The sequence below is a fragment of the Triticum urartu genome, chromosome 5A (assembly GCF_056163025.1).
Source record: "Triticum urartu cultivar PI428250 chromosome 5A, HENAU_Tu73, whole genome shotgun sequence".
In the NCBI taxonomy this organism is placed as follows: Eukaryota; Viridiplantae; Streptophyta; class Magnoliopsida; order Poales; family Poaceae; genus Triticum; species Triticum urartu.
This window is the reverse complement of record NC_141877.1, coordinates 592,369,784-592,397,228: the sequence shown is the minus strand read 5'-3', so window position 1 is coordinate 592,397,228 and position 27,445 is coordinate 592,369,784. Positions and strand designations below refer to the sequence as shown.

At 40.4% G+C, this 27,445-nt stretch overlaps 1 protein-coding gene and 1 long non-coding RNA gene across 4 annotated transcripts; both read left to right on the top strand.

The window, feature by feature from the left end:
- Positions 1-427: 427 nt before the first annotated feature.
- LOC147973149 (uncharacterized) lies at positions 428-12,962 on the top strand. Its single transcript, XR_015602787.1, has 4 exons — positions 428-750; positions 828-904; positions 1,760-1,899; positions 2,020-12,962. It is a non-coding gene; the product is annotated as an uncharacterized LOC147973149 (long non-coding RNA).
- Positions 12,963-16,840: 3,878 nt separating this feature from the next.
- LOC125510892 (large ribosomal subunit protein uL18-like) lies at positions 16,841-26,980 on the top strand. Of its 3 annotated transcripts, XM_087521931.1 has the most exons (8): positions 16,841-21,502; positions 21,686-21,766; positions 21,948-22,034; positions 22,479-22,613; positions 22,818-22,916; positions 23,400-23,520; positions 23,605-23,784; positions 25,258-26,980. In XM_087521931.1, the coding sequence occupies exons 3-6, from the start codon at positions 22,032-22,034 to the stop codon at positions 23,430-23,432; spliced, it is 270 nt and encodes an 89-aa protein (XP_087378057.1). In that variant the 5' UTR covers positions 16,841-21,502; positions 21,686-21,766; positions 21,948-22,031; the 3' UTR covers positions 23,433-23,520; positions 23,605-23,784; positions 25,258-26,980. The 3 variants fall into 3 exon arrangements, with proteins under 3 accessions (XP_087378057.1, XP_087378055.1, XP_087378056.1); XM_087521929.1 differs by having other exon boundaries at positions 23,605-26,980; XM_087521930.1 differs by lacking the exon at positions 21,686-21,766 and having other exon boundaries at positions 23,605-26,980.
- Positions 26,981-27,445: the final 465 nt, after the last annotated feature.

Below are 27,445 nucleotides of genomic sequence, written 5' to 3'. Positions count from 1 at the left end.
TATTCTCAAAATGTCATGAACTTTTTCTATTTTTGCAAACATTTTACATTTTATGTACTTTTTAAAATTCACAATATTTTCCAAATTCACAAACTTTTCTCAAATGGATGAATTTTTTAAAAAATCAGTAAACTACTTTTGGTTAACAATTTGTTTTCGAATGTATGAAAACCAGCCGGTTTTTTTTCCCCAAAACAAAAAAAGAAACTAACAGGCGAAGCAAGCGAGAAGCAGGAGTGAAGTTGGGCAGCGGGTACCTCTCCTCGCTGTGTACCTTTTTTTTTTTGAGGAACCCCTCGCTGTGTAGGTGTCCCCGTTTCCAAGCCCACAGAAACATGGTCCAGTTCCTCTCGCAGACGGCCCAGTTTACACGTCATATTCGGCCCGCTCCATGTGTACCCAATCGCGCTCCCGTGAACGAGACGGACACGGACCGCGAAACGCTCCCATGTAGCCTGGCGGCGAAACCCGGCGGCCGCCCAATCCCCGCCGCGCAGCATGCCGCTGCGTTCGACGAGGGAGCCGGGGCACGGCAGCCTGCCCCCCTATAGAGAGACTGGTTCAGGGATGCGGGCCAGTGGCGCGGCAACGTCGTGGGTGGTGGGGCAGACGCGCATCTCTAGGATGACCCGGACGCCGCCGCCATCCCAGCGCTCCTCGACTCCCGCTTCGACGGCGAGCAGGTCGACGCTCGAGCGCCTCCTCGTCCCCATCTCGCGGGGATCCTACGTCGCCCACGGCTTCCTGCAGGTGCGGCTAGTGTCCCACCCCTCTCGTCCCATCTCATTTCATGTCACACTGCGGATTCCGGTGTGCTTGTGTCACAGGCGGTCAAGAACGTGCCGGCATAGTCGCTTGAGGTGAAGAAGCTCGTCCACCTCTAACCGTTCCACCACGCCGAGAAGTAAGCTCAGCCCCCCTTCCTCATCTGCACTCCTCCCTGCCTGTGATAAGACGCCAAATCCTAACTAGATTCGTTTGCAATTTTTTCCCTGTGATTGGTCGAGCCAAATCTTAAGTAGATTCGTTTGCATCTTTTTCCTGCATGTGATTAGTCGAGGCCAATCTGAGGTAAGTGGGAAATTAAAAGACAATCTCTTCTTTATCAAAATCAAGTTCTTTGGATGCTTGGACCAAGAAATTGCTGTCATTGCAATTTTGATGTGTTAAAATATAATCTTCTAATGTTGTGGACACTTGCGTTTCACACTTGTGCACAATCTTGATTCTGGATGTGAGTAATCCTATCGAACAGACATGATGCGTTTTTATTCAGGCAAACTATTTTGTTTGAGGAAGTCTGAAATCTGTATAATGCTTCTCTAGTGAAAAACTTCCATCTGCGTTCAGCTTAGTGCATTGAGTGAAAAAATCGACAAAATTAAATCATGGCTGTGGGTAATCCTAGTCCTACTCACCTGAACAGACTTGATGCTTTGCACTCGGAGTTTAGAAATTAGAATGTGATGTTGTAATTTAGTTGTCTGAAAAAGTCTGAACCATATGCATTGATTTTCTAGCGAGGAAACTGCACTTGTCCCCAGTATAGGAGGGAGGCTGATGGCTAACTACTGAGTATTCATTAGGGTGAGATAGTATACCTCACAAGATCTAACCAGTGCACCGTGTTTGCTTGTTGTGTGCAATATATAGGTAGCATATATGACCTTGGTATGATGCTTGATTGTGAACTTTATATATTGCTTGATTATCCTGGTTTTGCTGCTCATTTGTGGCTTATGTGATCGCCGCAATGCAGGTTTAAATCGCCGTGTAAGTGAAGGCGTATTTCTCCTTCACGCCTTCGACGTCAACCCCCCTCCCCCTGGTGTAGTACTGTTTAATCAGGCAGACCTGTTCTGGCCCACAATACTATTTCTCTTTTTTCTAAAATCCAGGGTACTTCCAAAATTCATCTAAAATTTCCCTCTTTCCAATGATACTACTTCTGTAAATTTTGGAGCCCTTTGCACATATTGTTTATTGATTGTGTGTTAATTTTATTTTTCCAATGAGTAGAAAGCATTATGTTTCGAAAGATTCAAGGACGTTCGAGGAGTGACCAAAACCATTGAAGACTTTGCTGAGCGAGGCAAGCAATCTACTTTGATCATGTTGAACCCATATTTGCATTACACTTAGAATTATTTTTCATGCATAAAGTATTGTTTACTAGTATTGCTATGTTAAGTAAATTAGCTAGGGTTTAGCTATGCCCTATGTCCTTGATATTGACACACCTTTGACATTCTTATGCTAAGTGAATTAGCTAGGGTTTAGCTATCCTCTATGTGTTTGATATTGACACCCTCCTTTGACATTCTTAATGCCCCTCCTTTCTAACCAGGCAGTGGTCACAAATAAATGTGGGTCATATGTGCAAGTTTAATAGTAATGCTTAGCCATGCTAGTCGCGTAAATCATAGGACTTGGGAAGAATCTTTATTACTCATAAATGTTTTACAAAAACCCAAGGGTGTCACTAATGCCCATGGGATGACTCTGAAAATAAAGTTTTACAAAATGGAGATGAAGTGGAGATTTAGTAAGGTGATTGTGATCTTGACGAGAGAGTCAAAGATTTTTGGTGGATTATGAAAATTTATGTCTAGTAAATGAGCATGGTGGTTATTATATTGGCGGATAAATGGATCTTTAATAAGCTTAAAGCAATTTGGATTTAGTTAGGAGATTATGATCTTGAACCAAATTTAATGGTGGATTATTGAGATTTTGATGCATTTATTTAGTTCATTGTGATCTTGAGGAGATAGTCAAAGATGTTCGGTGGATTAATTAATCTTTGAAAATTTGGATTTAGTTAGGTGATTGTTATATTGAACCGTATTTCATGATGGATTATGAGATTTTAGGTGGATTTAGTTACGTGATTTAATCTTGAGAAGATAGCCTAAAATGTTCGGTTGATTATGAGAGTTTAGGTATGGTAGATGAGCATGATGATTATTATATTGGTGGATTAATAGATCTTTAATTTTTTGGGAACATTTTGGATTTAGTTAAGTGATTGTGATCTTAAACCAAATTTCACGTGGATTATGAGGTTTTGGTTGGATTTAGTTAGGTGGGTGTGATTTTGATGAGCTAGTAAAAGATGTTGGTGGATTATGTGAATTTAGGTCTAGTAGGTGAGCATGGTGGTAATTATATCAGTTAAGTAAATTTTTAATAAACTTGAGAAAACTTGGATCTAGTTAGGCGATTGTGATCTTGAACGAAATTTCATGGTCGATTACGAGATTTTGATGGATTTAGTCAGTTGATTGTGATCTATGAGAGATACTCAAAGATATTTGATGGATTAATTAACCTTGAACAATTTGAATTTAGTTAGGCCATTGTGATACTGAACCGAATTTCACAATGATTTATGTGATTTTAGGTGGATTTAGTTAAGTTATTATGATCTTGAGAAGATGGTCAAAGATGTTAGGTGGATCTTATGATTTTAGGTCTAGTATGTGAGCATGGTGACTATTATATTGGTGGATAAACAGACCTTTAATTTAGTTTGAAACAATTTGAATATAGTTAGATGATTGTGACCTTTTAAGCAGATTCATGGTGGATTTTGATGTTTGGGTTAGTTTTAGTTAGGTGATTGTGATCCTGACGCGATAGTCAAAGATGTTTGATGTATTATGCGAGATTTTATGTCTAGTAAGTGAGCATGGTGGTTATTATATTAGTGGATAAATGGATTTTTGGTAAACTTGGAGTAATTTGGATTTAGTTAGGCGATTGTGATTTTGAACCAAATTTCATGGCAAATTACGAGATTTTAAAAGGATTTAATTAGTTGATTGAGACCTTGAAGAGATAGTCCAAGATGTTCGGTTGATTAACTAATCTTTTTTAACATAGTACAGACGCAAGCGCTCATATAAACGCATATACATTCATCCCTATGAACGCAAACACGTGCACCCTACCCTATGAGCACCTTCGAGAGATTGAGCCGGCATATCATCTTGAGATTTTACGAAGTCACCGTAGGCGCCTCGTAGTCGATGGGAACAATTTGGATTTAGTTCGGTGATTGTGACATTGAACCAAATTTCTCGGTGATTTATTTGATTCTAGGTGGATTTAGTTAGGTGATTGTGTTTTGAGAAGATAGTCAAAATATTCGATGGATTATGAGATTTTAGTTATGGTAAATGAGCACGGTGATTATTATATTGGTAGATAAACAAATATTTAATTTAGTTTGGATCAATTTGGATTTAGGTAGGTGATTGCGATCTTTTAACCAAATTTTATGGTGGATTATGAGGTTTTGGTTGGATTTAGTAAGGTGATTGGGATCTTGATGAGCTAGTAAAAGATGTTCCGTAGATTATATGAATTTTCGTCTAGTAGGTGAGCATGTTGGTTATTATAGTGGTGGATAAATTGATTTTTAGTAAACTTGGAAAAATTTGGATTTAGTTAGATGATTATGATCTTGAGCCAAATTTTATGGTGGATTATGATATTTTTGATGGATTAGTTAGTTGATTGTGATCTTGAGGAGATAGTCAAAGATATTTGGTGTATTAATTAATCTTAAACAATTTGGATTTAGTTAGGTGATTGTGATATTGAACTAGATTTCCCAGTGATTTATGAGATTTTAGTTGGATTTAGTTAGGTGATTGTGATATTGAACTAGATTTCCCAGTGATTTATGAGATTTTAGTTGGATTGAGTTAGGTTATTATGTCTTGAGACGATAATCAAAGATGTTTTATGGATCATGAGATTTTAGGTCTAGTAGATGAGCATGGTGATTATTATATTGGTGGATAAACAGATATTTAATTTAGTTTGAAACAATTTGGATTTGGTTCGGTGATTACGATCTTTTAACCTAATTTTAGATGGATTATAAGGTTTTGGTTGGTTTAGTTAGGTGATTGTGATTTTGACAAGCCAGTAAAAGATGTTCGGTGGATTATGTGAATTTAGGTCTAGTAGGTGAGCATGTTGATTATTATATTGGTGGATAAAGATGAGGGCCACACAAGTGACTCAAGGCGATGATGCAACTACTGAAAATAACTTGTAAAGAAGGCAACAGAGGAGAGAATGGGGGTAGTGGCAGTAGATGGACTTTGATCCAGCATCCCACGTGCTTGTGCACTCTCCGTTCCCCGCTGTTCGGCTTGGTGTTCTTGTCCTGTTTGCGGATTTTGTGTCACGCACTTGATTAAGCATCCCACGTTCCCCTAATGTGCGCCCTTGGCCTTGACGATAGGTAGCACCGTGTTCTCGGGCGCGTCCCGTGGGTAAAATTTAGGTATGTGTCGATTGTCCGAGCTCTTGCTCGCCATTGGTGGTGCTTGAGCGTGCGGTCTTGATGTCGCCCAGCAAGGGAACACGGGATGTGGGATCAAGACAGCACACATAGCAACCCGTCACCAGGCAACGGATGCCCGTTCGGACTTTCAGGAAGCAGAGGTGGACACAAAGGTGGATGTTGAGCTCCATAGCCGTCTCGACAATGTGCTCATCAGTAAGAGCAACACGAGCAAGAAGATCCTGGATGTACTCCTATTAGGAAATAAAGAAGCCATTAAAGGTAGAAGAAACCTCAATCTCAAGGAAGTCACGACTTCTGTAGTAAACATGGAGCAATTTGGATTTAGTTAGGCGATTATGATTTTGAACCAAATTTCATGGCAAATTACGAGATTTTAAAAGGATTTAATTAGTTGATTGAGACCTTGAAGAGATAGTCCAAGATGTTCGGTTGATTAATTAATCTTTTTTAACACAGTACAGACGCAAGCGCTCATATAAACGCACATACATTCATCCCTATGAATGCAAACACGCGCACCCTACCCTATGAGCACCTTCGAGAGATTGAGCCGGCATATCATCTTGAGATTTTACGAAGTCACCGTAGGCGCCTCGTAGTCGACGGGAACAATTTGGATTTAGTTCGGTGATTGTGATACTGAACCAAATTTCTCGATGATTTATTTGATTCTAGGTGGATTTAGTTAGGTGATTGTGTTTTGAGAAGATAGTCAAAATATTCGATGGATTATGAGATTTTAGTTATGGTAAATGAGCATGGTGATTATTATATTGGTAGATAAACAAATATTTAATTTAGTTTGGATCAATTTGGATTTAGATAGGTGATTGCGATCTTTTAACCAGATTTTATGGTGGATTATGAGGCTTTTGTTGGATTTAGTAGGTGATTGGGATCTTGATGAGCTAGTAAAAGATGTTCCGTAGATTATATGAATTTACGTCTAGTAGGTGAGCATGTTGTTTATTATATTGGTGGATAAATGGATTTTTAGTAAACTTGGAAAAATTTGGATTTAGTTAGATGATTGTGATCTTGAGCCAAATTTTATGGTGGATTATGAGATTTTTGATGGATTAGTTAGTCGATTATGATCTTGAGGAGATAGTCAAAGATATTCTGTGCATTAATTAATCTTAAACAATTTGGATTTAGTTAGGTGATTGTGATATTGAACTAGATTTCTTAGTGATTTATGAGATTTTAGTTGGATTTAGTTAGGTGATTGTGTCTTTAGAAAATAATCAAGGATGTTTTGTGGATCATGAGATTTTAGGTCTAGTAGATGAGCATGGTGATTATTATATTGGTGGATAAACAGATATTTAATTTAGTTTGAAACAATTTGGATTTGGTTCGGTGATTATGATCTTTTAACCTAATTTTACGATGGATAATAAGGTTTTGGTTGGTTTAGTTAGGTGATTTTTATTTTGACAAACCAGTAAAGATGTTCGGTGGATTATGTGAATTTAGGTCTAGTAGGTGAGCATGTTGATTATTATATTGGTGGATAGAGATGAGTGCCACACAAGTGACTCAAGGCGATGATGCTACTACTGAAAATAACTGGTAAACAAGGCAACAGAGGAGAGAATGGGGGTAGTGGCAGCAGATGGACTTTGATCCAGCATCCCACGTGCTTGTGCACTCTCCGTTCCCCGCTGTTCGGCTTGGTGTTCTTGTCATGTTGGCGGATTTTGTGTCACGCACTTGATTAAGCATCCCACGTTCCCCTAATGTGCGCCCTTGGCCTTGACGATAGGTAGCGCCGTGTTCTCGGGCGCGTCCCGTGGGTAAAATTCAGGTATGCGTCGATTGTCCGAGCTCTTGTTCGCCATTGGTGGTGCTTGAGCATGCGGTCTTGGTGTCGCCCAGCAAGGGAACACGGGATGTGGGATGAAGACAACACACATAGCAACCTGTCACCAGGCAACGGACGCCCGTTCGGACTTCCATGGAGCAGAGGTGGACACAAAGGTGGATGTTGAGCTCCATAGCCGTCTCGGTAGTGTGCTCATCAGTAAGAGCAACACGAGCAAGAAGATCCTGGATATACTCCTCTTAGGAAATAAAGAAGCCATTAGAGGTAGAAGAAACCTCAATCTCAAGGAAGTCACGACTTCTTTAGTAAACATGGAGCAATTTGGATTTAGTTAGGCGATTTTGATCTTGAACAAATTTCATGGTGGATTACAAGATTTTTCAATGGATTTAATTGATTGTGATCTTGACGAGATAGTCAAAGATGTCCGGTGTATATCTTGAACAATTTGGATTTAGTTAGGTGATTGTGATATTGAACTAGATTTCTCAGTGATTTATGAGATTTTAGTTGGATTTAGTTAGGTGATTGGCTCTTTAGAAAATAATCAAAGATGTTTTGTGGATCATGAGATTTTAGGTCTAGTAGATGAGCATGGTGATTATTATATTGGTGGATAAACGGATATTTAATTTAGTTTGAAACAATTTGGATTTGGTTCGGTGATTATGGTCTTTTAACCTAATTTTACGATGGATTATAAGGTTTTGGTTGGTTTAGTTAGGTGATTTTTATTTTGACAAGCCAGTAAAAGATGTTCGGTGGATTATGTGAATTTAGATCTAGTAGGTGAGCATGTTGATTATTATATTGGTGGATAGAGATGAGTGCCACACAAGTGACTCAAGGCGATGATGCTACTACTGAAAATAACTGGTAAACAAGGCAACAGAGGAGAGAATGGGGGTAGTGGCAGCAGATGGACTTTGATCCAGCATCCCACATGCTTGTGCACTCTCCGTTCCTCGTTGTTCGGCTTGGTGTTCTTGTCATGTTTGGGGATTTTGTGTCACGCACTTGATTAAGCATCCCACGTTCCCCTAATGTCCGCCCTTGGCCTTGACGATAGGCAGCGTCGTGTTCTCGGGCGCGTCCTGTGGGTAAAATTCAGGTATGCGTTGATTGTCCAAGCTCTTGCTCGCCATTGATGGCGCTTGAGCGTGCGGTCTTGGTGTCGCCCAGCAAGGGAACACGGGATGTGGGATCAAGACAGCACACATAGCAACCCGTCACCAGGCAACGGACGCCCGTTCGGACTTCCAGGGAGCAGAGGTGGACACAAAGGTGGATGTTGAGCTCCATAGCCGTCTCGACAGTGTGCTCATCAGTAAGAGCAACACGAGCAAGAAGATCCTGGATATACTCCTCTTAGGAAATAAAGAAGCCATTAGAGCTAGAAGAAACCTCAATCTCAAGGAAGTCACGACTTCTGTAGTAAACATGGAGCAATTTGGATTTAGTTAGGCGATTATGATTTTGAACCAATTTCATGGTGGATTACAAGATTTTTCAATGGATTTAATTGATTGTGATCTTGAGGAGATAGTCAAAGATGTCTGGTGTATATCTTGAACAATATGGATTTAGTTAGATGATTGTGATATTGAACCAAATTTCTTTCTAATTTATGAGATTTCAGTTGGATTGAGTTAGGTGATTGTGTCTTGAGACGATAATCAAAGATGTTTTGTGGATCATGATATTTTGTCTAGTAGATGAGCATGGTGATTATTATATTGGTGGATAAACAGATATTTAATTTAGTTTGAAACAATTTGGATTTGGTTCGGTGATTATGATCTTTTAACCTAATTTTACGATGGATTATAAGGTTTTCGTTGGTTTAGTTAGGTGATTGTGATTTTGACAAGCCAGTAAAAGATGTTCGATGGATTATGTGAATTTAGGTCTAGTAGGTGAGCATGTTGATTATTATATTGGTGGATAAAGATGAGGGCCACACAAGTGACTCAAGGCGATGATGCAACTATTGAAAATAACTAGTAAACAAGGCAACAGAGGAGAGAATGGGGGTAGTGGCAGTAGATGGACTTTGATCCAGCATCCCACGTGCCTGTGCACTCTCCGTTCCCTGCGGTCCAGCTTGGTGTTCTTGTCCTGTTTGCGGATTTTGTGTCACGCACTTGATTAAGCATCCCATGTTCCCCTAATGGGCGCCCTTGGCCTTGACGATAGGTAGCGCCGTGTTCTCGGGCGCGTCCCGTGGGTAAAATTCAGGTATGCATCGATTGTCTGATCTCTTGCTCGCCTTTGGTGGTGCTTGAGCGTGCAGTCTTGGTGTCGCCCAGCAAGGGAACACAGGATGTGGGATCAAGACAGCACACATAGCAACCCGTCACCAGGCAACGGACGCCCGTCCGGACTTTCAGGGAGCAGAGGTGGACACAAAGGTGGATGTTGAGCTCCATAGCCGTCTCGACAATGTGCTCGTCAGTAAGAGCAACACGAGCAAGAATATCCTGGATATACTCCTCTTAGGAAATAAAGAAGCCATTAGAGGTAGAAGAAACCTCAATCTCAAGGAAGTCACGACTTCTTTAGTAAACATGGAGCAATTTGGATTTAGTTAGGCGATTGTGATCCTTAACAAATTTTGTGGTGGATTACAAGATTTTTCAATGGATTTAATTGATTGTGATCTTGAAGAGATAGTCAAAGATTTCAAGTGTATATCTTGAACAATATGGATTCAGTTAGATGATTGTGATATTGAACCAAATTTCTTTGTAATTTATGAGATTTTAGTTGGATTGAGTTAGGTTATTATGTCTTGAGACGATAATCAAAGATGTTTTGTGGATCATGAGATTTTAGGTCTAGTAGATGAGCATGGTGATTATTATATTGGTGGATAAACAGATATTTAATTTAGTTTGAAACAATTTGGATTTGGTTCGGTGATTACGATCTTTTAACCTAATTTTACGATGGATTATAAGGTTTTGGTTGGTTTAGTTAGGTGATTGTGATTTTGACAAGCCAGGAAAAGATGTTCGGTGGATTATGTGAATTTAGGTCTAGTAGGTGAGCATGTTGATTATTATATTGGTGGATAAAGATAAGGTCCACACAAGTGACTCAAGGCGATGATGCAACTACTGAAAATAACTTGTAAAGAAGGCAACAGAGGAGAGAATGGGGGTAGTGTCAGCAGATGGACTTTGATCCAGCATCCCACATGCGTGTGCACTCTTCGTTCCCCGCTGTCCGGCTTGGTGTTCTTGTCCTGTTTGCGGATTTTGTGTCACGCACTTGATTAAGCATCCCACGTTCCCCTAATGTGCGCCCTTGGCATTGACAATAGGTAGCGCCGTGTTCTCGGGCGCGTCCCGTGGGTAAAATTCAGGTATGCGTCGATTGTCTGAGCTCTTGCTCGCCATTGGTGGTGCTTGAGCGTGCGGTCTTGGTGTCGCCCAGCAAGGGAACACGGGATGTGGGATCAAGACATCACACATAGCAACCCGCCACCACGCAACGGACGCACGTTCGGACTTCCAGGGAGCAGAGGTGGACACAAAGGTGGATGTTGAGCTCCATAGCCGTCTTGACAGTGTGCTCGTCAGTAAGAGCAACACGAGCAAGAAGATCCTGGATATACTCCTCTTAGGAAATAAAGAAGCCATTAGAGGTAGAAGAAACCTCAATCTCAAGGAAGTCACGAATTCTTTAGTAAACATGGAGCAATTTGGATTTAGTTAGGCGATTGTGATCCTTAACAAATTTTGTGGTGGATTACAACATTTTTCAATGGATTTAATTGATTGTGATCTTGAAGAGATAGTCAAAGATTTCTAGTGTATATCTTGAACAATATGGATTTAGTTAGATGATTGTGATATTGAACCAAATTTCATTGTAATTTATGAGGATTTAATTGGATTGAGTTAGGTTATTATGTCTTGAGACGATAATCAAAGATGTTTTGTGGATCATGAGATTTTAGGTCTAGTAGATGAGCATGGTGATTATTATATTGGTGGATAAACAGATATTTAATTTAGTTTGAAACAATTTGTATTTGGTTCGGTGATTATGATCTTTTAACCTAATTTTACGATGGATTATAAGGTTTTGGTTGGTTTAGTTAGGTGATTGTGATCTTGACAAGCCAGTAAAAGATGTTCGGTGCATTATGTGAATATAGGTCTAGTAGGTGAGCATGTTGATTATTATATTGGTGGATAAAGATGCGGGCCACACAAGTGACTCAAGGCGATGATGCAACTACTGAAAATAACTAGTAAAGAAGGCAACAGAGGAGAGAATGGGGGTAGTGGCAGCAGATGGACTTTGATCTAGCATCCCACGTGCCCGTGCACTCTTCGTTCCCCGCTGTCCGGCTTGGTGTTCTTGTCCTGTTTGCGGATTTTGTGTCACGCACTTGATTAAGCATCCCACGTTCCCCTAATGTGCGCCCTTGGCCTTGACGATAGGTAGCGCCGTGTTCTCGGGTGCGTCCCGTGGGTAAAATTCAGGTATGCGTCGATTGTCTGAGCTCTTACTCGCCATTGGTGGTGCTTGAGCGTGAGGTCTTGGTGTCGCCCAGCAAGGGAACACGGGATGTGGGATCATGACAGCACACATAGCAACCCGTCACTAGGCAACGGACGCCCGTCCGGACTTTCAGGGAGCAGAGGTGGACACAAAGGTGGATGTTGAGCTCCATAGTCGTCTCGACAGTGTGCTCATCAGTAAGAGCAACACGAGCAAGAAGATCCTGGATATACTCCTCTTAGGAAATAAAGAAGCCATTAGAGGTAGAAGAAACATCAATCTCAAGGAAGTCACGACTTCTTTAGTAAACATGGAGAAATTTGGATTTAGTTAGGCGATTGTGATCTTTAACAAATTTCATGGTGGATTACAAGATTTTTCAATGGATTTAATTGATTGTGATCTTGAGGAGATAGTCAAAGATGTCCAGTGTATATCTTGAACAATATGGATTTAGTTAGATGATTGTGATATTGAATCAAATTTCTTTGTAATGTATGAGATTTTAGTTGGATTGAGTTAGTTGATTGTGTCTTGAGACGATAATCAAATATGTTTTGTGGATCATGAGATTTTAGGTCTAGTAGATGAGCATGGTGATTATTATATTGGTGGATAAACAGATATTTAATTTAGTTTGAAACAATTTGGATTTGGTTCGGTGATTATGATCTTTTAACCTAATTTTACGATGGATTATAAGGTTTTGGTTGGTTTAGTTAGGTGATTGTGATTTTGACAAGCCAGTAAAAGATGTTCGGTGGATTATGTGAATTTAGGTCTAGTAGGTGTGCATGTTGATTATTATATTGGTGGATAAAGATGAGGGCCACACAAGTGACTCAAGGCGATGATGCAACTATTGAAAATAACTAGTAAACAAGGCAACAGAGGAGAGAATGGGGGTAGTGGCAGCAGATGGACTTTGATCCAGCATCCCACGTGCCTGTGCACTCTTTGTTCCCCGCTGTTCGGCTTGGTGTTCTTGTCGTGTTTGCAGATTTTGTGTCACACACTTGATTAAGCATCCCACGTTCCCCTAATGTGCGCCCTTGGCCTTGATGATAGGTAGCGTTGTGTTCTCGGGCGCGTCCCGTGGGTAAAATTCAGGTATGCGTCGATTGTCCGAGCTCTTGCTCGCCATTGGTGGTGCTTGAGCGTGCGGTCTTGGTGTCACCCAGCAAGGGAACACGGGATGTGGGATCAAGACAGCACACATAGCAACCCGTCACCAGGCAACGGACGCCCGTCCGGACTTTCAGGGAGCAGAGGTGGACACAAAGGTGGATGTTGAGCTCCATAGCCGTCTCGACAGTGTGCTCATCAGTAAGTGCAACACGAGCAAGAAGATCCTGGATATACTCTTAGGAAATGAAGAAGCCATTAGAGGTAGAAACCTCAGTCTCAAGGAAGTCGCGACTTCTTTAGTAAACATGGAGCAATTTGGATTTAGTTAGGCGATTGTGATCTTGAACAAATTTCATGGTGGATTACAAGATTTTTCAATGGATTTAGTTGATCGTGATCTTGAGGAGATAGTCAAGGATGTTCGGTGTATTAATTAATCTTGAACAATATGGATTTAGTTAGATGATTGTGATATTGAACCAAATTTCTCTGTGATTTATGAGATTTTAGTTGGATTTAGTTAGGTGATTGTGTCTTGAGATGATAATCAAAGATGTTTTGTGGATCATGAGATTTTAGGTCTAGTAGATGAGCATGGTGATTATTATATTGGTGGATAAACAGATATTTAATTTAGTTTGAAACAATTTGGATTTGGTTCGGTGATTACGATCTTTTAACCTAATTTTACGATGGATTATAAGGTTTTGGTTGGTTTAGTTAGGTGATTGTGATTTTGACAAGCCAGTAAAAGATGTTCGGTGGATTATGTGAATTTAGGTCTAGTAGGTGAGCATGTTGATTATTATATTGGTGGATAAAGATGAGGGCCACACAAGTGACTCAAGGCGATGATGCAACTACTGAAAATAACTTGTAAAGAAGGCAACAGAGGAGAGAATGGGGGTAGTGTCAACAGATGGACTTTGATCCAGCATCCCACATGCGTGTGCACTCTTCGTTCCCCGCTGTCCGGCTTGGTGTTCTTGTCCTGTTTGCGGATTTTGTGTCACGCACTTGATTAAGCATCCCACGTTCCCCTAATGTGCGCCCTTGGCATTGACAATAGGTAGCGCCGTGTTCTCGGGCGCGTCCCGTGGGTAAAATTCAGGTATGCGTCGATTGTCTGAGCTCTTGCTCGCCATTGGTGGTGCTTGAGCGTGCGGTCTTGGTGTCGCCCAGCAAGGGAACACGGGATGTGGGATCAAGACATCACACATAGCAACCCGCCACCATGCAACGGACGCCCGTTCGGACTTCCAGGGAGCAGAGGTGGACACAAAGGTGGATGTTGAGCTCCATAGCCGTCTCGACAGTGTGCTCGTCAGTAAGAGCAACACGAGCAAGAAGATCCTGGATATACTCCTCTTAGGAAATAAAGAAGCCATTAGAGGTAGAAGAAGCCTCAATCTCAAGGAAGTCACGACTTCTTTAGTAAACATGGAGCAATTTGGATTTAGTTAGGCGATTGTGATCTTTAACAAATTTCACGGTGGATTACTACATTTTTCAATGGATTTAATTGATTGTGATCTTGAAGAGATAGTCAAAGATTTCTAGTGTATATCTTGAACAATATGGATTTAGTTAGATGATTGTGATATTGAACCAAATTTCATTGTAATTTATGAGGATTTAATTGGATTGAGTTAGGTTATTATGTCTTGAGACGATAATCAAAGATGTTTTGTGGATCATGAGATTTTAAGTCTAGTAGATGAGCATGGTGATTATTATATTGGTGGATAAACAGATATTTAATTTAGTTTGAAACAATTTGTATTTGGTTCGGTGATTATGATCTTTTAACCTAATTTTACGATGGATTATAAGGTTTTGGTTGGTTTAGTTAGGTGATTGTGATCTTGACAAGCCAGTAAAAGATGTTCGGTGCATTATGTGAATATAGGTCTAGTAGGTGAGCATGTTGATTATTATATTGGTGGATAAAGATGCGGGCCACACAAGTGACTCAAGGCGATGATGCAACTACTGAAAATAACTAGTAAAGAAGGCAATAGAGGAGAGAATGGGGGTAGTGGCAGCAGATGGACTTTGATCCAGCATCCCACGTGCCCGTGCACTCTTCGTTCCCCGCTGTCCGGCTTGGTGTTCTTGTCCTGTTTGCGGATTTTGTGTCACGCACTTGATTAAGCATCCCATGTTCCCCTAATGTGCGCCCTTGGCCTTGACGATAGGTAGCGCCGTGTTCTCGGGTGCGTCCCGTGGGTAAAATTCAGGTATGCGTCGATTGTCTGAGCTCTTACTCGCCATTGGTGGTGCTTGAGCGTGAGGTCTTGGTGTCGCCCAGCTAGGGAACACGGGATGTGGGATCATGACAGCACACATAGCAACCCGTCACTAGGCAACGGACGCCCGTCCGGACTTTCAGGGAGCAGAGGTGGACACAAAGGTGGATGTTGAGCTCCATAGTCGTCTCGACAGTGTGCTCATCAGTAAGAGCAACACGAGCAAGAAGATCCTGGATATACTCCTCTTAGGAAATAAAGAAGCCATTAGAGGTAGAAGAAACATCAATCTCAAGGAAGTCACGACTTCTTTAGTAAACATGGAGCAATTTGGATTTAGTTAGGCGATTGTGATCTTTAACAAATTTCATGGTGGATTACAAGATTTTTCAATGGATTTAATTGATTGTGATCTTGAGGAGATAGTCAAAGATGTCCAGTGTATATCTTGAACAATATGGATTTAGTTAGATGATTGTGATATTGAACCAAATTTCTTTGTAATGTATGAGATTTTAGTTGGATTGAGTTAGTTGATTGTGTCTTGAGACGGTAATCAAATATGTTTTGTGGATCATGAGATTTTAGGTCTAGTAGATGAGCATGGTGATTATTATATTGGTGGATAAACAGATATTTAATTTAGTTTGAAACAATTTGGATTTGGTTCGGTGATTATGATCTTTTAACCTAATTTTAGGATGGATTATAAGGTTTTGGTTGGTTTAGTTAGGTGATTGTGATTTTGACAAGCCAGTAAAAGATGTTCGGTGGATTATGTGAATTTAGGTCTAGTAGGTGTGCATGTTGATTATTATATTGGTGGATAAAGATGAGGGCCACACAAGTGACTCAAGGCGATGATGCAACTATTGAAAATAACTAGTAAACAAGGCAACAGAGGAGAGAATGGGGGTAGTGGCAGCAGATGGACTTTGATCCAGCATCCCACGTGCCTGCGCACTCTTTGTTCCCCGCTGTTCGGCTTGGTGTTCTTGTCGTGTTTGCAGATTTTGTGTCACACACTTGATTAAGCATCCCACGTTCCCCTAATGTGCGCCCTTGGCCTTGATGATAGGTAGCGTTGTGTTCTCGGGCGCGTCCCGTTGGTAAAATTCAGGTATGCGTCGATTGTCCGAGCTCTTGCTCGCCATTGGTGGTGCTTGAGCGTGCGGTCTTGGTGTCACCCAGCAAGGGAACACGGGATGTGGGATCAAGACAGCACACATAGCAACCCGTCACCAGGCAACGGACGCCCGTCCGGACTTTCAGGGAGCAGAGGTGGACACAAAGGTGGATGTTGAGCTCCATAGCCGTCTCGACAGTGTGCTCATCAGTAAGAGCAACACGAGCAAGAAGATCCTGGATATACTCTTAGGAAATGAAGAAGCCATTAGAGGTAGAAACCTCAGTCTCAAGGAAGTCGCGACTTCTTTAGTAAACATGGAGCAATTTGGATTTAGTTAGGCGATTGTGATCTTGAACAAATTTCATGGTGGATTACAAGATTTTTCAATGGATTTAGTTGATCGTGATCTTGAGGAGATAGTCAAGGATGTTCGGTGTATTAATTAATCTTGAACAATATGGATTTAGTTAGATGATTGTGATATTGAACCAAATTTCTCTGTGATTTATGAGATTTTAGTTGGATTTAGTTAGGTGATTGTGTCTTGAGATGATAATCAAAGATGTTTTGTGGATCATGAGATTTTAGGTCTAGTAGATGAGCATGGTGATTATTATATTGGTGGATAAACAGATATTTAATTTAGTTTGAAACAATTTGGATTTGGTTCGGTGATTACGATCTTTTAACCTAATTTTATGATGGATTATAAGGTTTTGGTTGGTTTAGTTAGGTGATTGTGATTTTGACAAGCCAGTAAAAGATGTTCGGTGGATTATGTGAATTTAGGTCTAGTAGGTGAGCATGTTGATTATTATATTGGTGGATAAAGATGAGGGCCACACAAGTGACTCAAGGCGATGATGCAACTACTGAAAATAACTTGTAAAGAAGGCAACAGAGGAGAGAATGGGGGTAGTGTCAACAGGTGGACTTTGATCCAGCATCCCACATGCGTGTGCACTCTTCGTTCCCCGCTGTTCGGCTTGGTGTTCTTGTCCTGTTTGCGGATTTTGTGTCACGCACTTGATTAAGCATCCCACGTTCCCCTAATGTGCGCCCTTGGCCTTGACGATAGGTAGCGCCGTGTTCTCGGGCGCGTCCCGTGGGTAAAATTCAGGTATGCGTCGATTGTCTGAGCTCTTGCTCGCCATTGGTGGTGCTTGAGCGTGCGGTCTTGGTGTCGCCCAGCAAGGGAACACGGGATGTGGGATCAAGACATCACACATAGCAACCCGCCACCACGCAACGGACACCCGTTCGGACTTCCAGGGAGCAGAGGTGGACACAAAGGTGGATGTTGAGCTCCATAGCCGTCTCGACAGTGTGCTCGTCAGTAAGAGCAACACGAGCAAGAAGATCCTGGATATACTCCTCTTAGGAAATAAAGAAGCCATTAGAGGTAGAAGAAACCTCAATCTCAAGGAAGTCACGACTTCTTTAGTAAACATGGAGCAATTTGGATTTAGTTAGGCGATTGTGATCTTTAACAAATTTCACGGTGGATTACTACATTTTTCAATGGATTTAATTGATTGTGATCTTGAAGAGATAGTCAAAGATTTCTAGTGTATATCTTGAACAATATGGATTTAGTTAGATGATTGTGATATTGAACCAAATTTCATTGTAATTTATGAGGATTTAATTGGATTGAGTTAGGTTATTATGTCTTGAGACGATAATCAAATATGTTTTGTGGATCATGAGATTTTAGGTCTAGTAGATGAGCATGGTGATTATTATATTGGTGGATAAACAGATATTTAATTTAGTTTGAAACAATTTGTATTTGGTTCGGTGATTATGATCTTTTAACCTAATTTTACGATGGATTATAAGGTTTTGGTTGGTTTAGTTAGGTGATTGTGATCTTGACAAGCCAGTAAAAGATGTTCGGTGCATTATGTGAATATAGGTCTAGTAGGTGAGCATGTTGATTATTATATTGGTGGATAAAGATGCGGGCCACACAAGTGACTCAAGGCGATGATGCAACTACTGAAAATAACTAGTAAAGAAGGCAACAGAGGAGAGAATGGGGGTAGTGGCAGCAGATGGACTTTGATCCAGCATCCCACGTGCCCGTGCACTCTTCGTTCCCCGCTGTCCGGCTTGGTGTTCTTGTCCTGTTTGCGGATTTTGTGTCACGCACTTGATTAAGCATCCCACGTTCCCCTAATGTGCGCCCTTGGCCTTGACGATAGGTAGCGCCGTGTTCTCGGGTGCGTCCCGTGGGTAAAATTCAGGTATGCGTCGATTGTCTGAGCTCTTACTCGCCATTGGTGGTGCTTGAGCATGAGGTCTTGGTGTCGCCCAGCAAGGGAACACGGGATGTGGGATCATGACAGCACACATAGCAACCCGTCACTAGGCAACGGACGCCCGTCCGGACTTTCAGGGAGCAGAGGTGGACACAAAGGTGGATGTTGAGCTCCATAGTCGTCTCGACAGTGTGCTCATCAGTAAGAGCAACACGAGCAAGATGATCCTGGATATACTCCTCTTAAGAAATAAAGAAGCCATTAGAGGTAGAAGAAACATCAATCTCAAGGAAGTCACGACTTCTTTAGTAAACATGGAGCAATTTGGATTTAGTTAGGCGATTGTGATCTTTAACAAATTTCATGGTGGATTACAAGATTTTTCAATGGATTTAATTGATTGTGATCTTGAGGAGATAGTCAAAGATGTCCAGTGTATATCTTGAACAATATGGATTTAGTTAGATGATTGTGATATTGAATCAAATTTCTTTGTAATGTATGAGATTTTAGTTGGATTGAGTTAGTTGATTGTGTCTTGAGACGATAATCAAATATGTTTTGTGGATCATGAGATTTTAGGTCTAGTAGATGAGCATGGTGATTATTATATTGGTGGATAAACAGATATTTAATTTAGTTTGAAACAATTTGGATTTGGTTCGGTGATTATGATCTTTTAACCTAATTTTACGATGGATTATAAGGTTTTGGTTGGTTTAGTTAGGTGATTGTGATTTTGACAAGCCAGTAAAAGATGTTCGGTGGATTATGTGAATTTAGGTCTAGTAGGTGTGCATGTTGATTATTATATTGGTGGATAAAGATGAGGGCCACACAAGTGACTCAAGGCGATGATGCAACTATTGAAAATAACTAGTAAACAAGGCAACAGAGGAGAGAATGGGGGTAGTGGCAGCAGATGGACTTTGATCCAGCATCCCACGTGCCTGTGCACTCTTTGTTCCCCGCTGTTCGGCTTGGTGTTCTTGTCCTGTTTGCAGATTTTGTGTCACACACTTGATTAAGCATCCCACGTTCCCCTAATGTGCGCCCTTGGCCTTGATGATAGGTAGCGTCGTGTTCTCGGGCGCGTCCCGTGGGTAAAATTCAAGTATGCGTCGATTGTCCGAGCTCTTGCTCGCCATTGGTGGTGCTTGAGCGTGCGGTCTTGGTGTCACCCAGCAAGGGAACACGGGATGTGGGATCAAGACAGCACATATAGCAACCCGTCACCAGGCAACGGACGCCTGTCCGGACTTTCAGGGAGCAGAGGTGGACACAAAGGTGGATGTTGAGCTCCATAGCCGTCTCGACAGTGTGCTCATCAGTAAGAGCAACACGAGCAAGAAGATCCTGGATATACTTCTCTTAGGAAATGAAGAAGCCATTAGAGGTAGAAACCTCAGTCTCAAGGAAGTCGCGACTTCTTTAGTAAACATGGAGCAATTTGGATTTAGTTAGGCGATTGTGATCTTGAACAAATTTCATGGTGGATTACAAGATTTTTCAATGGATTTAGTTGACCGTGATCTTGAGGAGATAGTCAAGGATGTTCGGTGTATTAATTAATCTTGAACAATATGGATTTAGTTAGATGATTGTGATATTGAACCAAATTTCTCTGTGATTTATGAGATTTTAGTTGGATTTAGTTAGGTGATTGTGTCTTGAGATGATAATCAAAGATGTTTTGTGGATCATGATATTTTAGGTCTACTAGATGAGCATGGTGATTATTATATTGGTGGATAAATAGAATTTATATTAATTTGGAACAATTTGAATTTGGTAGGTGATTGTGATCTTTTAACCTTATTTTACGATGGATTATAAGGTTCTGGTTGCATTTAGTTAGGTGATTGTGATTTTGAGGAGGTAGTAAAAGATGTTTGGTGAATTATCCAAATTTAGGTCTACTAGGCGAGCATGTTGATTATATTGGTGGATAAATGGATCTTTAATAAATTTTAAACAATTTGGATTTAGTTCGGCGATTATGACCTTAAACCAAATTTTATGGTGGATTATGAGATTTTTTTATGGATTAGTTAGTTGATTCTGATCTTGAGAATATATTCAAAGATGTTTGGATTAATTAATCTTGAACAATTTGGATTTAGTTAGGTGATTGTGATACTGAACCGAATTTTACGCTGGATTATGAGATTTTAGGTGGATTTAGTTAGGTGATTGTGTCTTGAGAATATAGTCAAAGATGTTTGTTGGACTATGAGATTTTAGGTTTAGTAGATGAGAATGGTGATTATTATATTGGTGGATAAACCGTTCTTTAATTTACTTTGAAACAATTTTGATTTAGTTAGGTGATTGTTATTTTTGAGCAAATTCACGGTGGATTTTGAGGTTTTGTTGGATTTAGTTAGGTGATTGTGATCTTGACGAGTTAGTCAAAGATGTTTGGTGAATTATGTTAATTTAGGTCTAGTAAGTGAGCATGGTGGTTATTATATTGGTGGATAAATGGGCCTTTAGTAAACATGGAGCAATTTGGGTGTGGTTAGGCTATTGTGATCTTGAACAAATTTCAAAGTGGATTGCGAGATTTTCAATAGATTTAGTTAGTAGATTGTGATCTTGGGAGATGTCAAAGATGTTTGGTGGATTAATTAATCTTAAACAATTTGGATTTAGTTAGATGACTGCGATATTGAACCAAATTGCTCTGTGATTTATGAGGTGATTGTGTCTTGAGATGATAATGAAAGATGTTTGGTGGATTATGAGATTTTAGGTCTAATAGATGAGCATGGTGATTATTATATTGGCGGATAAATGAATCTTTAATAAATTTGGAACAATTTTGATTTAGTTAGCCGACTGTGATCTTTAACCAAATTTTATGGTGGATTATGAGATTTAGTTTGGCCATGCTCTGCCTTTTCCTCGAGGAGCATGTGCAGTGCGGTGGTGCGGCGGCTCGTGCGGCGGGCGGTGGCCTCAGAAGATGGGCGCCGACACCTGCAGCTTGTGCACAATGGTCCGTAACCCTCTCCTTCCTGGCACAGGAGGAGCAGGAGCAAGGATGCCGAGGCGGTTCAGGTTTGCCTCCACCTCCGCTCTCCTCCCTGCTCTCACTCTTGTCTTCCTTTTTTGTCTCATTCTGCTGCTTCATTCAAGCATATATTTTAAATTGCTAGGTATTCCAGGTAGTTAGCACCACTATGGACTACACCTACACTTGATGTTAGAACTCTGATACTAATTTATGTTCTTGTTGCATAGGTGAATGGTGCTTTAGCTTCAATGACCAATTTTATTGCTAAATATTTTTCCCATTGAAAGTGTCGAAGAACATACAACTTGGTATGGAGAAGTTTTCTTATTGGGAAATAAAGATTCTTGTATGCAGAACTATTTGGGCTCCCGCAGCTGTATCAGTTGGTTTTAGTTCTCAGATTTTTTACTTTGCTTTTCTTGGCAAAAAATTGGATGTATGAATATGAGATCAGGACCTCAAGTTCACTGCTTTTCTTTTCATCTGCAGTCGTGAGGAAGAGTAGGAAGATCAGGCAGAGAGGGTTTCACATACCTCTTCTACACTGACAAGTCTTTGCTTTCCAGGATTACCATGGTGAGCTGCTGCTGTAATGCTTTAATTTTCTTTTGTTTTGTGACTTTGTTAAACTTTGTCCTCTTATTCTGATGCTATGATTTGTGATGGCTAGATGAGATTTGTGGTGAAAAGTCTCCTTTATTTTGTTTACCTACAGATCTTGAATGCATGATTGATAATTTTGCTGGATAGGTTAGAAATCTAAATAATAGACATTTTGAAGGATGTAGTTGGTAAACATGGAAAGCCAAGAAAAATATATAGCTTACTTACAGTGTTGTTTGATCGATCGCTCTGCGGCTGGCTCATTCATGGACTTGAAGTATGCCTAATCTTGGACTGCATTTATTGCCTGTTGTTGGTCTGCTTTTTTATTCTATATTTAGGGGGTTCTAAGCTATTGAATTAGGAAGCATACAGTTTATCCGTTTGAGACCCGCTTCATTCTGTTGGCTACTGCAGGGAGCTTTGGATGGTGGTCTTGGTATTTCGCACAGTGACAAGAGATTTGTTCGCTTCAAGAAGGATAAGAAGCAGCTGGGCGCTGAGATTCACCGCAAATACATCTATGAAGGTCATGTTGCTGACTACATGAAGGTGAGTTGGATCCACTGCCCTCGTGGTATTATAATGCCATTTCTATTCCCTAGGGCCATCGTTGTTGTATACATGAATTTTTTCTGGAAGATATATCTGGGCCTGATTCACCCATATAAAGTATCCTAAAGTAGGGTACTTTGTTCTTATTTCTGAAGCAGCTTACTGAATCTCGTTTTAACTTCTGCCCTACCCATATTTCAGTCAATAGCTGATGAGCAACCTAAGAAGTACCAATCTCACTTCAGTGAGTACATCAAGAAGAATATTGCGGCCGATGACATGGAAGCACTGTACAAGAAGGTTCATGCTGCTATTTGTGCTTATCCTACCATGGCAAAATCAACTAAGGAACCTTCAAAGACGCACAAGAGTTAGATATATCTTGCTGTTTATTAAAGTCAAACAACTGATAATGAAGTTTATCAATATGTAGTAATGGGTATGAATGTTTTCTCATACTCATGTAGTCCGTTCATTCCTAAACTATATGTTCATCTTTTGTTAAAACCTTGAAATATTAAGATGTTATGGTAAATAAATTCCTTCAGAATCAATAATAGAAAAGTTCTGCTATGCAATAAGATACAGTTGTATGCAAAAAATAATCTTGTCTTATATAGTTATATATATGAACACTATGGATTTTCTATACACTTCCTGCAATCATTAATGTTCATTGTCTTTGCTCGGATTTTGTTTGGCACCTGCGGCAAGCGGTGTCAGACACGATGGACACTGCCAGGTCCGCATCGACATCGTGCTCACGGGTTCTCCATCTTGCAGTGCATGATGAACTACACGGTAAAGTTCAGCTGAAGTTCCTCTGTTTTCTTCTACCAGGAGTTCTGACGATTTGTACACTTGGCTGCAAATTTATGCCGTTTGCATCACCATACGGATAGTGGTAAGAATTCAGCAGCAAATCCAATAGTAGGTAATCGTGACAGTATTTCACCACCGGTAATCTTGCTGTCTTTTATGGTTGCAGGTTTGTTCTTCTGTCGTTATTCATGGTTCTCATCATAGCCATACTGAATGATGCAGGTGGCATCTCTGAATTTATCATATGAATTATGACTTTATGAGCTTGCTTGGCTACTGACCTGCTGTGTGGGAAGGGCATCCTTTTACCAGAGCTATGGATTTTAATATGCTCCGTTTCCTTCAGGTCTTTTATCACTCCATCCTTGATTTATCTAAGTCCATTGGGGTTGCTCATGAATTAAAGAATTTAGGCTTACAGTAGGATGAACTTCCTTGAGAATCAATAATAGAAAAGTTTTGGTTAAGAGCAATTTCCAACGGGTCGTCAAATTTGTTTTTCTGATGTTTGGGTCTTGGCATGTATGCTTTGCTTGCCTATATGCTCTGTTTGAAACCTTTTATTCTGCTTTTGTCTTGGTCTGAATCATGGATAAATTGCCTCCCTTTTTACTTGCTTGGGCTTGGGATTGGGCTTGGAAGAGCTTTATCCTGTACTTAGTTACTTGGGTTGTATGACACCTATGGTTACCTCATTGTGCTTCCAGTTCATTTGCCTTTGTTGGTGGCTGGGGGCAAATATTTAGTTTGAATTATAGTTGATTGTCTTTGGATGTTGCTAATTTTGTATGAGCTGCAGGTGACATGTTCTTTCTATTTTTTATAGAAAATATTTTCTTTCTACTACCTCCAATCCAAAATAAGTGTCGCAGTTTTGAGCCCGGGTTTGTTCAAAACTGCCACACTTATTTTGGATCGGAGGGAGTAATATTTAGTTTTCTTCCAGTATTAATGATGTTTTCACTCTTTTGTTAGATTAACAATTTGCATTGACCTTTTATTGCACCTTTGATTGTAATCAACATCAAATGGTTGTCTGGCTATGCTTTGCATTATTATAGATCGTATATGCTGCTGCTACTTAATTATACTTCTATGCGATCATACAATTGTATTCATTTTAATGTTCACCGGTGATGGAAAAGCGCCGACTGATATGAAGCTAAGAGGAAGAAAAGTAAGAGAAAATTTACTTCACTGGTTGATAGGAATCCATCTCACGTTTTCTCAGGTTGTGCCTTTCTCAAAGTAAAAAAGCAAAAGTCAGAGAGAGAAATTACTGTACTAGTTAAGACAACTAATTTGCATACAATGGCAGCAATGCACAATCAGTGTCAGTTTTAGCGTGTACTTATTTCAGAGATGATTGGAGTAACCGTTGGCCGGTTCAGCAGCCACCATTTAATCGAATCACAATTCATAGACTAGTAGGAAAAGGTATTGGAGGGCTACTTTCAGATCAATTCATGACTATACGTATGGTATGAGCTATTCCTATCACCGCGAACTTGTTGAACACGGCAATACTGGTGAACAAAAGCACAAGTGTGCGTGCAGTGCGAGCTAAGAAAGCTGGTTCATCATTCAGCATTATGCATGGTATTCAGTCATGATTGTCAAGTGTCAAGTTCAGTTTTAAAAGCTGAACCCTCAAGTGTTAAGTTTAGGTAACAGGGGCTGTGGAGTAACTGTAGCTGGATCAAATCCTCAATGTCAAGTTCAGAATATGATACTCAATTATCATGACAAAATTTACTACTTTGGAATGTGTGGGTGCACTGGTTTTCGACTACTTGATCTAATCATCTTGAATTGACAGAGGTTTTCTGACTATACCCGAAAGTCGCAACCATGGCCTTACATTGCTACACACCTCTGCTGAAGCCCCAACTGGCCCAAGTCTCGGTCAACCCTTCCATTAACACGATACAGATTCCAGGTTTGCTTTGCCCTGCACGAATATGCTCGTTCCATGACATCTCTCTGGAATATACACTGGATAACATGTGTTGATGTGTGGATGCACTGGCTAGCGATTAGTTATTCTAATACTCTGCTGATAATTATCTTCTCTGAATATACATGAAATAATGGCCTTATAGAGTCAGTGCTCCGTCCCTCTGCTAAAGCCCTAACTGGCCCATGTCTCGGCCAGCCCTTCTCTAAATCGATGCAGATTGCAGGTTTGCCTCGCATCAATATGCTCCTTGCATAAGCTAGTAATCTCTGGCCATGCTTCATTTTTTATCCTACTTGCATCATGCCTGATGACTTTTTTTGTGCCACCAATTTTAGTGTATGTTCGAGGAGTAGCAGATTTTACGGATCTTTTTTTGTGTCGTTGCTTCATCAAATGGAAATTTAAGTAACGGGAGATTCGTCAAATGGAAATTTAAACCAGTTTATGACTTGGTGAGGAATATATATTAGTGTGTGTTGTTACGTTGAGCTCTAAATAACGGGGAGCACACAAAATTACATTCAATCCAAATAGGACTGGTGTTTGCATCTGTATTCTGTAGTTCTGTATGTTGTATTCAAATAAACTGTTTCTTTTGGGGTGTTAATTTTTCGTCTTAATAATGGTGATTGTTATTCACTTGGAACCATCATGTAAACCTAGCTGGACATGGTTAAACTATAATTTTCCATGTTTCAAAATACTATACGGTTTAGTATTTGTTCCGAGAGTCTTTCTTCCCAAAATGGATTTTTTTCCAGTAAGTATTCTCCTAAATCTTTTTGGTGTCTTGATGTGATCTGATCATCAGAATGCATGAACTGTATTGAATTCTTGTAAGGAAGCATTTGAATGTTGCTTGTCCTGATCTAATTATCTGCAATCCACAGGTTATGGAACTGCACTTGCAATGGTAGCAGGAACGACCTTGCTTGGGCGACCTTCTCTGTTATGATATTGTTGTCTAAGTTAAAAAACCTGAATCTGCTCCATGGTTTTGTTATGTTGGATGTGCCCCAAGAAGCTTCTTTCTTTTGATTTTTGTTGTCAATATATTCTGTGCATGCTCCTCGTACTCATTATGAAGTTTGGCAAATATCAATTCTCTGGATGTTCTTCATAACTATGGCGAATCACATGAAGTTCAAATGTTAGCATAGCTAATAAGTTGTATTTTCGTCGATGACACAATGCACAGGTCAAGTGTTAGTTTTCTGAAACTATTGCTGTGAACTGATGCAAACTTCCTCACTTTTATTTGTAGTTTGGCCAACATTGGTACCTGGTGTCGATGTGGAGGAAAAGACCTTAGCAGGACTACTGACTGTCGCCTTGCAACTCATTTTCTTCAGAAGTATCTTGGCCTCAGACATGAAAACTTGAGAATTCAGATTTTTTGTAGCGCAGAACCCATTAGCTCCTATCTTTGTGCTAGCTAAACTTGAGCTTAAGTTGTAGTGGTGTAGTCAAAATTATTTGTGTACTGAATTTTTATTCTTTTATGTGCCCGTAGTGAGTTTTGTAGTTTTATTTGATAATTATTTGTGCAAATTTTAGCTGTGATCTGATGTGTTATACCAAAGGTTTGTATGTTGTGTGTGAGGGATTTCCTTCCCTGCCGTTGTTGCCATTTCGGCACCAGGGATAATGGGGACTTTTCCCCCGTGGTGGGAGGGATCTCATATACCCAGGAAAATACCCCCCAAGGGGCTTGGTGTGGTGCCCAGGGTTATATTTTCCCTTCAAATCACAGGTAAGATGAAAAGAGAAATCAAGCAGTTGGAATCGCAACCAAACAAAGCCCTAGAGGTAGACACCGGGAAAATAAGACGCTGTTGGACCGTATGAATATAAGCCTCCTGATCTTATGCACAACCCTTAACCGTACAGGACCGCCTTTGTTGTTCCTGGCCTCGTTGCGTGCGTCCTGTGGAAACCGTCATGTAACTGCAGTAGCATTGTTCCGGGCCTCGTTGCGTGCGTCCCGTGGAAACTGTCATGTAACAGCAGTAGCAGTGGATGTTCCTTCTTTTTGCCTAGAGTTTTT

Excerpts from the sequence above, each read along its gene's own strand:
- LOC125510892 (XM_087521930.1), top strand. Across the intron at positions 22,614-22,817 it reads ATGTTGCTGACTACATGAAG|TCAATAGCTGATGAGCAACC; the intron begins GTGAGTTGGATC and ends CCCATATTTCAG. Across the intron at positions 22,917-23,399 it reads TGGAAGCACTGTACAAGAAG|TGCATGATGAACTACACGGT; the intron begins GTTCATGCTGCT and ends TCCATCTTGCAG.